At 48.1% G+C, this 12,563-nt stretch overlaps 1 protein-coding gene and 1 pseudogene across 3 annotated transcripts in view; one reads left to right on the top strand and one right to left on the bottom strand.

Moving 5' to 3' along the window:
* The window catches only part of UBE3B (ubiquitin protein ligase E3B), a 55,417-nt gene that overhangs the window by 24,345 nt on the left and 18,509 nt on the right, over window positions 1–12,563 (top strand). For all 3 annotated transcript variants that reach the window (XM_012756505.3, XM_012756504.3, XM_075996628.1), the window contains exons 15-19: window positions 1,074–1,245; window positions 3,174–3,292; window positions 3,903–4,017; window positions 5,518–5,617; window positions 10,657–10,776. In XM_012756505.3, the coding sequence (XP_012611959.2) occupies window positions 1,074–1,245; window positions 3,174–3,292; window positions 3,903–4,017; window positions 5,518–5,617; window positions 10,657–10,776 (626 nt within the window). The remainder of the gene's footprint in view (window positions 1–1,073; window positions 1,246–3,173; window positions 3,293–3,902; window positions 4,018–5,517; window positions 5,618–10,656; window positions 10,777–12,563) is intronic.
* Window positions 11,129–11,989, bottom strand: LOC105866891 (iron-sulfur cluster assembly enzyme ISCU pseudogene; annotated as a pseudogene).

The raw sequence follows: 12,563 nt of genomic DNA, 5'->3' as shown, positions 1-12,563 counted from the left end.
CACGGTGGCTCACGCCTGTAATCCTAGCACTCTGGGAGGCCGAGGCGGGCAGATTGCTCAAGGTCAGGAGTTCGAAACTAGCCTGAGTAAGACCCCGTCTCTACTATAAATATAAAGAAATTAATTGGCCAACTAATATATACAGAAAAAAAATTAGCCGGGCATGGTGGCGCATGCCTGTAGTCCCAGCTACTCGGGAGGCTGAGGCAGTAGGATTGCTTGAGTTCAGACGTTTGAGGTTGCTGTGAGCTAGGCTGATGCCACGGCACTCACTCTGGCCTGGACAACAAAGCAAGACTGTCTCAAAAAGAAAATAAAAAAAAAAAATAAACTAACTGAAAGCCTGATTTAGGAGTGTTCAGTATTTTTGTAACAAACAGCTGAGTCTCTACCAATTACAGCAGCACAGGCTGCTTTCTGATCACACCATGTTCAAATGAGGCAATGCTAAGCTGTAGCCCGTCCAGCCGTCTCTGCACCTCGCTTCGGGAGTGCTGCCTGGCCAGGATGCTAACCGGAGCTCTCCGGACCTCCTCTGGCTCTGAGGGCTGCTGGACTGGCGAATTGTTTTTTGCTCAATTAAACTCTGCTAAATTTAATTTTTTTTTAATAGCAGAGACCTCTGGCCCATAGTGCAGAAAAATATTTACTCTTTAGCTCTATCCAGAAAAAATGTACATATCGCTGATTGAAAACATAAATATTAAGTCAGACAGTCCTGAGTTCTTTTCCTGACTTTGACACTTACAGGCTGTGTGATGTGGGGCCATTTATTTAACTTCTGTGCTTTAGTTTCCTCCCTTATAAAACGGAGATGACACTGGGCTTCCCAAGGTGGCAAGGAGACAACACATGCAGAGTACTCAGAGGAGTCTTGGGCACAGAGGAAGCACCCGTTAAGTGGTAGCTGTTACTATCTTTGCTGTTCTCTTGGTGATCATGCTTTTCTGGCTGATCCCACCTTCTTCTCGAGCACATGTTAAATGTTCACTTACAGCCTTAAGTGTTTTGTTTTCCCACTGGATAACAATGGAGCCCCCACCTGAAGCTTGTGTTTTTCTATCCTTCTCAAGGTCTCACTTACCTTGATGACCTGCTGCCCAAACTGTGGGCGTTTATCTGTGAGCTGGGGCCCCACGGAGGCTTGAGGCTCTTCCTGGAATGCCTGAACAACGACACCGAGGAGTCCAAGCAGCTCTTGGCCATGCTGATGCTGTTTTGTGACTGTTCCCGGCACCTCATCACGTAGGTGGACTGCTGTGGGGCTGAATCCCTTTCCTAGGATTCAGAGAGACCAAATTACAGTGTCAGGAAGGAAGGAATTGCTGATGTGATTACTGCATACATTTGGACCTGTGTGGAAGGGCATTATAAGAATCAGACAAGGAAACTCTTACAGGGTGGGTGGCACAGCACAGGTGTTCAGCAGTTGTTAGTACCTGTCTTTTCAGGGGAGCTGCGTCAGCACCGTGGAGTGTGGGCTTTGGGGTCTCCTGGAGGGGGTTGAAATCACAGCTCAGCCATTTCCTTGCAGTGCTAGGTCGATTCCTGGGAATTTCCAGAGTCAGACAGCCAGGCTGCAAACCCTTGCTGAACCAGTTCCTGAGACACGTGGGCAAGGGATCAAGGGATTCAGCCCCTCTGAGACTCAGTTTCCTGTTCTAGAACTGGAAGTAACAACAGCACCTACCTTTCAGTGATTAAAAGTGATGATGCAAAGTGCTTAGTACAGTCCCTGGAACATAGGAAGAGCTCAGTACTTGCTGGCTGCTGTTATTATCAAGCTGACCCTGAGCACATTGCTTAACCTCTCCGGTCTCAGTTTCCCCGTTAGAATGGAGATAATATTACCAATCTGATAGAGAGTAAAACAGAAAAGGAATGTCAAGTACTTAGTACAGTGCCTGGCACAGAGTGGGAAATTATCCAAACGTTAGTCCCATTCACTTCCTTTGTTTTTTAAGCTTATGTGTCTACTTGTGTATTCAGAATTCCTTTAATTTCACTTTTTCCCAAAAGGTTGTTGAAAACTTAATTATAGAATGGACCTCAGGCAATTATGTTGAGGCTAGAAGACATTATTAGCAGGAGGGGATCAGGGACTTGTGGGTGGCAGATGGGGTGAGAATCACAGAGAAAGGGGCTCACTGATTAGTTGGGGTGGGAGCAGGAGTCCGGAGCTGCTGGTGACGGCTGGGTGACGGGGAGGCCAGGAGTAAGGCGTGTTCTAGTGCGTGGAGCGGTTTTAGGAACTTTTCAGTTATAGTTGTATCTTAAATGGTTCTTTTATTCACATGCCCTTTCAAACATTCGTTTGTTCACTCACAAATACTTATCAAGTTCCTACCAAGTGTCACTAGTGTCTGTCCTAGATGTGGAATAAGATTCCACAGTTTATTTCAATAAACACACTCTTGGTCAAGATTCCTTGATATTTAGGCATGAATGGGGAAAGTGTCACAGTTAGAGACTTATGAATAAGAAAAATAGGCCAGGTGTGGTGGCTCACGCCTGTAATCCTAGCACTCTGGGAGGCTGAGGCGGGAGGATCACTCAAGGTCAGGAGTTCAAAACCAGCCTGAGCAAGAGTGAGACCCTGTCTCTACTAGAAATAGAAATTAATTGGCCAACTAAAAATATATAGAAAAAATTAGCCAGGCATGGTGGCACATGCCTGTAGTCCCCGCTACTTTGGAGACTGAGGCAGGAGGATCACTTGAGCCCAGGAGTTTGAGGTTGCTGTGAGCTAGGCTGACACCACGGCAATCTAGCCCAGGCAACAGAGTGAGACTCTGTCTCAAAATAAAATAAAGAAAAATATAGAGTAGAGCTGCTTTTTTTCTTAATTCTATTTTTAACTTTTTTACTATGGACCATTTCAAATTCATACAAAGTACAAAGAATGATATTAATATAACAGACTCTCATATGCCATCACCAGCTTTAACAAACCAACTCACAGCCAGTTTTGCTTCATCTAAACCCCCACCTGCTGTCCTCGCCTAGTTTATTTCGAAGCAAATCTTAGACATCGTATCGTTTTATTTGTATGTTTTATGTTAAGTATCTCTAAAAGAGCCTATTTCTTAGTCTTGTTTATGTTGTCTATTAAGCAGGACAGATCTTGTTTTTTTCTCAGTGGGATGTTCTGAATAGTTTTCTGTCTGATTTAGGATCCTTGATGACATTGAGGTTTACGAAGAACAAATTTCATTCAAACTGGAAGAGCTGGTCACCATCTCCTCTTTTCTGAACTCCTTCGTGTTTAAGATGATCTGGGATGGAATCGTAGGTAAGGTAAAGGTGTCTGCCTTCATTTGATTGACGCTGCACCCAGGAGGCCAGGGAGTTCGTCCCATCCACTGATTCTTTGCTTTATTGTCTGTTAAAGTTAATGGAAGACCCACATTCATTCACATCATCGGAAGTCTGATTTCTTCACTCCCTGACGTCTTAAGACAGTAGAGTGGTGATAAAGTCTCACTCTGCCGGGTGTCCTTCAGGACTGGCATGTATGTGTCAGGGAATATTAGTGATGATTAATTTTGCTCTGCATCTCCTTTTGATTCTTCAAGTTGATTTCCATGAAGATAAAACATGTGCCCGTTCACACTTCCAATGAGGGTCCCTTCTGAGGCGCTTCCAGTTGCTCCGTACAAAGCTCCTCAGATTGAACAGGGCCTTTACGTGCCACACTAGCGGGAGGCGGCATGGGCGATGGCGTCTGAGAGATTCTCGGCCCCGCAGACACTTGGCACATAACCAGGGTGCCTCTTAATTCCTCTGGTACCACAGGAAATTCAGAGTGAGGGAGACCAAGGACTTGATGACGACTGTCCTCCCACTCCTCTCTGCTTCTGACGCTGCCCCGAGTGTGACTCCCCTGTTTGTTTGCCCCACAGAGACTGCCAAGGGTGAGACCTTGGAGCTCTTCCAGTCTGTGCACGGGTGGCTGATGGTGCTGTACGAGCGGGACTGCCGGCGACGCTTCGCCCCCGAGGACCACTGGCTGCGAAAGTGAGCGCCAGGAGTGGGGACCGGCTCCTGAAGCCCGAGTCTGGCCTGTCACGCCGCCCATGGCAGAGTTGCCCGCGTGCCCAGTGCTCGTGTTCTAGGGCGGAGGGGACTTTTTCCCTCTCCTTCATCTCATCTGTTGATGTGTAAAGAAAGCCACGTTGCCAGGCGTGGTGGCTCACGCCTGTAATCCTAGCACTCTGGGAGGCTTAGGCGGGAGGATTGCTCAAGTTCAGGAGTTTGAAACCAGCCTGAGTAAAAACGAGACCCGTCTCTACTAAAAATAGAAAGAAATTAATTGGCCAACTAAAACATATATAGAAAAAATTAGCCAGGGATGGTGACTCATGCCTGTAGTCCCAGCTACTTGGGAGGCTGAGGCAGGAGGATCGCTTGAGCCCGGGAGTTGGAGGTTGCTGTGAGCTAGGCTGACGCCTGGGCACTATAGCCCAGGCAACAGAGTGAGATTCTGTCTCAGGAAAAAAAAAGAGAGAGCCGCTGTTCCTGCAAAGCACCGTAAGGACACTTCTGCTGCAACCTGGCAGTCGCTTATGTTGAGAGAGATTTACACAAAATACGATTAGAGCTAATTAATGGCGACACAAGCCAGCTTATATTTAGCAGACGTTTCTTATCCAGGCTGGGAAGAGTAGGTCTTTCAGCTGAGCTGAGCAACAAAGTATGATAGTTAAATGGCAGTTTTTATCGGCAGAATTACCAGGGTAAAAAACTGCTTTTAGGCTGTGTGCGGTGGCTCACGCCTGTAATCCTAGCACTCTGGGAGGCCGAGGTCGGCAGATTGCTCAAGGTCAGGCATTCAAAACCAGCCTGAGCAAGAGCAAGACCCCGCCTCTACTATAAATAGAAAGAAATGAATTGGCAAACTAAATATATATATATATATATATATATATATATATATAAATTAGCTGGGCATGGTGGTGCACGCCTGTAAGTCCTAGCCACTCACGAAGCTGAGGCAGGAGGATCGCTTGAGCCCAGGAGTTTGAGGTTGCTGTGAGCTAGGCTGACGCCACGGCACTCTAGCCTGGGCAACAGAGTGAGACTCTATCTCAGAAAAAAAACCCAAAAACCTGCTTTTAGGTTTTTTGGAGACTAGGGTGGGGAAATCCTCCTACTACAGCTAAACAGAGGAGCACGTCAGCATGTTATCAACAATAAGTCAACTCCCATGCAGCTGTTGGAGCTGTGGCGTTAGAGCAGGGACTGGCACACTTTCCCTGTTAAAGGGCCAGATGGTTTTCGGCTTTGCGGAGCAGGCAGGGTCTGTTGCAGCTACTCGGCTCTGCCTCTAGCACAAAAGCAGCCATGAGACACAGATACGTACATGAATATGGATGAGTATGGTTGTGTTCCAATCCAACTTTACAAAAACAGGCAGCAGCAGGTTGGATTTGGCCCACATGCTATAGTTTCCCAACCCTGCACTAGAACGTGGTTTTCTTGTTTGAATTATCCCAAACCCATGTCTTTCTTCTGAAGGGATCTCAAACCCAGCGTGCTCTTCCAGGAACTGGACAAGGACCGGAAACGGGCGCAGTTGATCCTGCAGTATATCCCTCATGTCATTCCACACAAAAACGTGAGTTGCATTCGGGTTCCCGGTGGGCATTTCTGTTCCAGCACGTGGTTCCTGACTTCCCATCTTCACTATAGCAACTGGAAAGGACAACATGAGATCCTTCATTCAGCAGACGGAAACAGAGTTCGCTCTTACCCTGTGGCAGGTGTTAGGCTCAGCACTGGGGCCACAGGTCTAGGGAAGGCGATGTGAGCTGGCGGTTCTGGTGGCGTGGGACGGATGCCGTGGAGGCCCAGGCACGGGGACCTGGCCCAGCTGGAGCGAGGGGAGTGGGGGCGAGGAGAGGGCTCTGCAGGCACAGGCGGACAGGCTGAAAGGCCCAAGTGAGAGAGAACAAGTGCTATTGCAGAGCCAGACTACAGCGAGGGAGAGTGTAAGGATGGCGTCGAGAAGCGAGGAGGTTTGTAGATGGAGCCAGAAGGGCCTTAGAAACCAAGATTTGGAGCTTGGACTTTATCCAAAGCCATTATCGGATCGGGTTTCAAGCTTCGGAGGCACCTGGCCAGAGCCGGACTTGAGGAAGAGCCTCTGGCTGCAGTGTGGAGACTGGCTGGAGGCAGAGGGTGTTAAAGAAGGCCGGCCTCGACTGGTGGGGTCGCGGGAGTAGAAAGATGACCCAGTCGGCATTTTTAAGGAGGTAGAACCTAAAGGCCTGGAGCTCAGGAGAAGAGGATAGATGCTACGTGGGGATAGCACCCACGTCTCGAGGGTGTGGGTGAGGCAGGGAGAAGTGCAGCAGCCCTGCAGGACCCATCGCTCAAAGGGCCTATACGAGGAGGGAAGGAGGGAGACCAGGAGAGCATGGCATCACATCCCCAGGGGACGTGAGTGACTTGGGAAGGGTCAGGTGCTGTGACAGGAGCAACCAGGAAATGTGGGAGTGCTTCGTTCACAACCCCGGTGGGTAGCAGGCTCCAGAAATGTCCGTCGGATGCCATGACAATACTGTGGTCCTCTCAGAAGAGGTTCCTGAGAGTCTAGGTCAGGGGTCCTCAAACTTTTTAAACGGGGCCAGTTCACTGTCCCTCAGATGATTGGAGGGCTGTTGGAGAGTGCGGCGCACATTCCACACATGCGCACTGTGGGCCTCGGACCAGTCAGCTGCCAAGCAGGACAGGCAGCGGCAGCAAAAACATTTGGCAGGCCGGAGAAATGTCCTTGGTGGGCCGTATGTGGTCCGTGGGCTGTAGTTTGAGGACCCCTAGCTAGGTTGTGCCCTTTCCTTTTCTTCCTGTTCTATTTTCTTTTCTTTCTTGGTTTTTGTTTTTTAGGGTTTTTTGTTTGTTTTGTTTATTACAAGATAGACATTTTTAGGAAAGTGCATAAATCACATTTTTGTAAATCTCATCTCACTTTTCAGAGATACTTAATCCCCTCACTGCTCTCTGATGTTGTTTGTTCGTTTGTTTGTTTTTCTTGAGACAGTGTCACTCTGTTGCCTGGGCTAGAGTGCCGTGGTGTCAGCCTAGCTCACAGCAACCTCAAACTCCTGGGCTCAAGCAATCCTGCTGCCTCAGTCTCCCAAGTAGCTGGGACTACAGGCATGCGCCACCATGCCCGGCTAATTTTTTCTATATATTTTTAGTTGGCCAATTAATTTCTTTCTATTTTTAGTAGAGATGGGGTCTCGCTCTTGCTCAGGCTGATCTCGAACTTCTGACCTTGAGCGATCCTCCCGCCTGGGCCTCCCAGAGTGCTAGGATTACAGGCATGAGCCACCGCACCTGGCCTTGACCTTGACTTTAATACTTACCATAGCCATTCTTTCCCTTGCAGCAGTGATGTGGCTGTTTAAACCCTATTGCACCTGGCAGACTCTCGGCAGTGAAGGGAGACTACTTGAGCAAATGTGCCCTCCTGGAGAGAGCCCCTACCACAGTGCCCCAACCTTGCTTCATATGGAAACTGCTTTGCAGAGCAAGCCGTCCTATGGCTTTCCTCTTCCAAGTGATAGAACATTCTTCCTCATCTTAAGCTGCTCTGCTTTTATTTAACTTCTACCCTTTGGTCCTTGAACAGCCCTTAAAAGTGGTCTCTCTAATGTGTGAGATAAATCTTCTGAGACCTGCAGTCAGCGCCTCTTGGCCTTCTGAGTCTCCTGTTTGCCAAGTGTAGCATTCATAGGGCCTCCAGCAAGTCCTCGTTCAAAGTCGTGTCCAGCCCCTCCCCTCCTGGGCCTCATGCAGTTCGGTAGCGTCTGATTTAAAACATGGCACCTTGTTTTGGACCTGTGTGTCTGTGAATCCCGCCTTTGACCATAGCACCCCGATAACACACAGTCGGGAACTGACTCTGTACATCTGCACTTCACAAACAGCATGCTGTGGCGCCTGAGGTTGCCTCAGGATATTTTAAATTTTTGAGAGGAGCATAGTGAAAACACTGTGCGAACTACTAGTTAGTTAAAGATAGTTCATGGTCTCAATGTTTGATTGCACTATATTCTTTTCAGTGATGTTCTATTTGCAAAGCTAAGTTTTAAGAATGAAAAGTATTTTATATTTCAGTGTATATGCATTTGTAAAACATAGCTATTAAGTTCTTAGGACATAAATACTCTAAGTTGTTAAGACCTAACTACTTAGGAAACAGAACTCTTAAGGATTTCTTTTGGCCTACGAGTGCCATGAACAAAGTTACTGAGACACTAGGGGTGCCACAAATAAGAAACTTTGGGAACCAGTGAGATAGACTGGAATGACTTCCAGGCTGTATGTTCATCCTCACCATGTTTTTCTTTGGGGAATTTTGTTTAAGATTTCCATCTGGGCTATTTGTCCTGGGCTCATAAAATACCTCCCCTGGCATTTTATGGAAATAGGGCCTTCCTCATCCCCTGGCCACTGTCCTGCTCCCTGTGATTGTGCCGGCAGGTCCTGGGGGAATGTTGGAAGCTTGGCATGTTCATAGTGTTCAGGGCTGTCCTGTTTTCTCCTCCCATCTCAGGCGTCATGTCCCTTAATGGCGTGTGTGCTGCTTTCTGCCACTGAAATGTTCTTGTTGGTGCGCACAGTAGAGTAATAGGATCTCTCTCTCATTGATACATTATGCCATCCACCATCTGCATCTCTCCGTTGATCTTGGTCTCACTCCAGTGGGGGCTTAGAATGCCTTTCTTTAAAAGCCTCAGCCTGGCCTGGCTCATTCTCTGTTCTCTTACATTGCTTTTACCCATTGATTTGCGACTCATCCCCTGACTGGGGTGAGCAAGGGCTGTGTAGTGTTGTGGTCCCTGTGTGGGATCTGGATTTGACTCCGGCCCCTCTGGGGCCACTAGCTCTGTGACTTGGGCAAGTCCATTTCCTCTGTTTCAAGACGGGGACGGTGATCCTCATCCAGATGTCCACTACGTTCGCTGAGGTCTCCCAGTCCTTGGAAGCTGGCTAAGGTTGCCCCGAACCCTCTTCCACACACCCTGGAGACCCAGAGCCCCGTCCAGGCGCCCCGTGGTCACCCCTGTCTCTGCAGTTCCGCTTCTGTGTCTTCTGCTGTCCCCACTCCACACTGGATTGACCTTGATGTGAATCTCCTCTTCCACCTCATGTGCTGCAGAACAGCACCCCTTGTTCAGACGATCATGCTAAAGATTTGGGGTCACAGGAAGCGGTCGTGTTGCGTACCACACGGCCCCACGAGGCTTAAGTACCTGTTACCGAAGGTCTTGCCTGCGGCAAAAGGGAGCGGCAGGAGCTTCCATTGCTGGGCCTTTAGTCCACTGTCTCCCTCGAGTGTGGCCCTGGGACCCCCTGAGCGTTTGTACTGTCCTTGTTTCCGGGCTGGTAAGCCAGCCACCTTGAGACGCCGCACCAAGCCACGGTTCCTCCACTGGCTGCATCCCCTCCTCAGGAGGCCGTTGGCAGTGGCTGCTTCTGCTACGATTAAATGAAAATGCACTAGGCCGGCCCCATGTATAGTTAACCCTGTTACTATTGTTATTATTACTGTTCTTATTTGTATTTAATAAAGCTCTTGACTTTGGGGGAGAGTCCCATTTTTTAAAAAAACAGCTGGATTTATATATTCATTTGGCTGACTTTTTTTTTTTTCTGAGACAGTCTCACTCTGTTACCTGGGCTAGAGTGCCGTGGCATCAGCCTAGCTCACAGTAACCTCCAACTCCTGGGCTCAAGTGATCCTCCTGCTTCAGCCTCCCTAGTAACTGGGACTACAGGCATGTGCCACCATGCCCGGCTAATTTTTCTATATATGTTTTTAGTTGTCCAGCTAATTTCTTTCTATTTTTAGTAGAGACGGGGTCTTGCTCTTGTTCAGGCTGGTCTTGAACTCCTGAGCTCAAACAATCCTCCTGCCTCGGCCTCCCAGAGTACCAGGATTACAGACGTGAGCCACCGCGCCCGGCCTGGCCGACTTTATTCGAATGCTATCAGGGTGGTGGTTTTCAAACCCAGGGTGGGGCAAAAAGGGTTTTGCCCTCCTAAAGGGACTTAGCAGAATCTTAAGAATAAGAAGAAAAGGTTCTTTTCAAGCAATAATTAAGAAATATCACTGGTGTGACTGAAGGGCTTGAAGGCATAGAGAAGACAGATAAAAAGGTCAGAATCTTTATACTGTGAGATCATTTTTAAAATTTCTGACAGTGGGAAAAATTATCTTTGAACTATTTTTGTTTTTTAGATGCATAATATTGATTTCCTTTAAAGTAGGCACAGCTATATAAAGCAGCCTCTGTAGCCTGTTCTGCCGCCAGGTTTTTACGGTGGATTATTGACTGAATGAGGAGAATGATTTTCTCCTGAATATTCTAGCTAGACTGTAGCTGCAGCCAGACCACTCTTTCTGGAACATTTCTTCCTTGGCGTGTATTCGGCTATATTTCTCATTCCCTACAGTGTTTGGGAAATGTTTGCTGTTCTCAGAGGCAGCACTCGTGTGTCCCTCCCACCGTACATAGCAAGGCATCCCATTCCGGTTGGATCTCACGTGACTTAGATTTCAGTAACTCAGTAACTTTGTGGAGTGCTTTTATGGAATCATCTTGTTGTTGAGCCTGTTTCTGGTCCCACCTTTGCTCTTTCCAGAGAGTTCTCCTGTTCCGAAACATGGTTACCAAGGAGAAAGAGAAACTGGGTCTCGTGGAAACCAGCTCGGCCTCCCCTCATGTCACTCACATCACTATCCGCCGGTCCCGGATGCTGGAGGTGAGTGTGCGGTCTACGGAATTCGGCCACAAAGAGAAGTGTGCTCTGTAAAATGTAGGCCGTTCAGTGATGACCTGTTGCCTCTGACCTGTTCTTTTTTTTTTTTTTTTCATCGTCTTATATTTTTATTTATTATAATATATATAAGCACATCTGTTTTATGTACAATAGCTGGTTCTGTCAAAGAATCACACCAAGGCATTCTACTAGTAATTTCCCCAAAATCGATTCAGGTAAAATTAAGATATTTATGCACTTCACAGGCTATCAAAACTTGAGACTTCGTTATTGATTTCAGTTCTGCGGCCACATACACAATTCAAAATATCCATAAACTGGGTTAAGGCAATAAATGTGGGCTGAAAGAAATCGCAGGATTCAGAACAATTAAACTGTGTATTTTGCTCTCATTAGAGACACAATGTGAAGAGCAAACCTTGTGCGTATCTCAAAGCTCTTTTATGTAGTGGCAGGGGCTTCTGAACGTCTAAGGTGACTGCGCGGCAGGTGGGCAAACAGCTGACATGACGTGAAGGCTTTGCGAGGGCTCATTTCTTCTCTGCCTCTCCTTTCTTGGGTTCCTGTTTCAGTTTGTAGTCAGCCAGGGCGGCCTTGATTGCATCTTCAGCCAGCATGGAGCAGTGCAGTTTCACGGGAGGCAGGCAGAGTTCCTCGGCGATGTCTGTGTTTTTGATGGTCAGGGCTTCCTCCACCGTTTTCCCTTTCCCCCACTCAGTGGCTAATGAGCTGGAGGCGATTGCGGAGCCGCAGCCGAATGTTTTAAACCTGGCATCCACAATCTTCCCTTTTCGTCCACTTGGATCTGTAATTTCAACATCACCACATGCTGGAGCCCCCACCAGTCCAGTTCCAACATTTTTAGATGTCTTGTCAAGGGATCCCACATTTCTAGGATTTTCAAAATGATCAACCACCTTCTTGTGGTAGAGCCAAGCTGGAGCTGACAGCTCCCGGGCTGGCAGGCTCGGGCTCCGCAACAATAGGGCCAAAGCCGCCCGCCTCGGACGGCCTGCCCCAGCCGCAGCCATCTAGCCGGCTTCTCTGACCTGTTCTTGTCACTCCGTGATCTAATAACTCTGAAATCAAGGCTCTGGGAGCAGGAAGGGGGTCATTTGTCCTGCCAACTGCTCTGAATAGCTGCTTGGCTAACTGTGTCCTCAGTGCTGGAGACCCTTGGAGTTTTCCTTCCAAACCCGGTAGGGCCCTTGCGAGGGCAGGAGCTGCCAGCTGTGGTGGCCTCACTGACTTCCTTGTGTCTGTGCAAACTCCACTGGTCCCAGTGAATTTAGTACAAGTGGAGCTGGTATTATGTTTACTGCGCCAGGAATGCATTTATCGTAGAGCCAGAAGTTCTTTGTAGACGGAAACACGAGATACAAGTGAAGTGGCCCACCTTAGACAAACCCATAGTCTGGGGTTCCCGCTATATAACATTGTCACATAATTTAGAGATAGGTACCCTGTCCTCATGTGTCAGAAAATTGTCACAGTGTATTGATTCTGTTCGAACATGACTCTGACTTGCTAGAACATGGTTGTCATAAATGTGCCTCCTAGGGTTGTACAGTGCACAGCCTGCCCCTGCGTGCTGGTCCTACCAGCAGTGGAGCTGGTGTCTGAGCCACAGGCCCCATGCCCAGGAGAGGCTTGTTGTGACTGTTTGCCCCGTTGGGTCTTTAGACGTTTGTCACATTCCAGCCACAGTTTCTCACTGGTATATTCTGCAGCGTCCGACAGCTGTGGAATCCCATGACACAGCATGTAGC

Source organism: Microcebus murinus, chromosome 22 (assembly GCF_040939455.1).
Source record: "Microcebus murinus isolate Inina chromosome 22, M.murinus_Inina_mat1.0, whole genome shotgun sequence".
Lineage (NCBI taxonomy): Eukaryota > Metazoa > Chordata > Mammalia > Primates > Cheirogaleidae > Microcebus > Microcebus murinus.
This window is presented reverse-complemented; position numbering and strand designations above follow the sequence as displayed.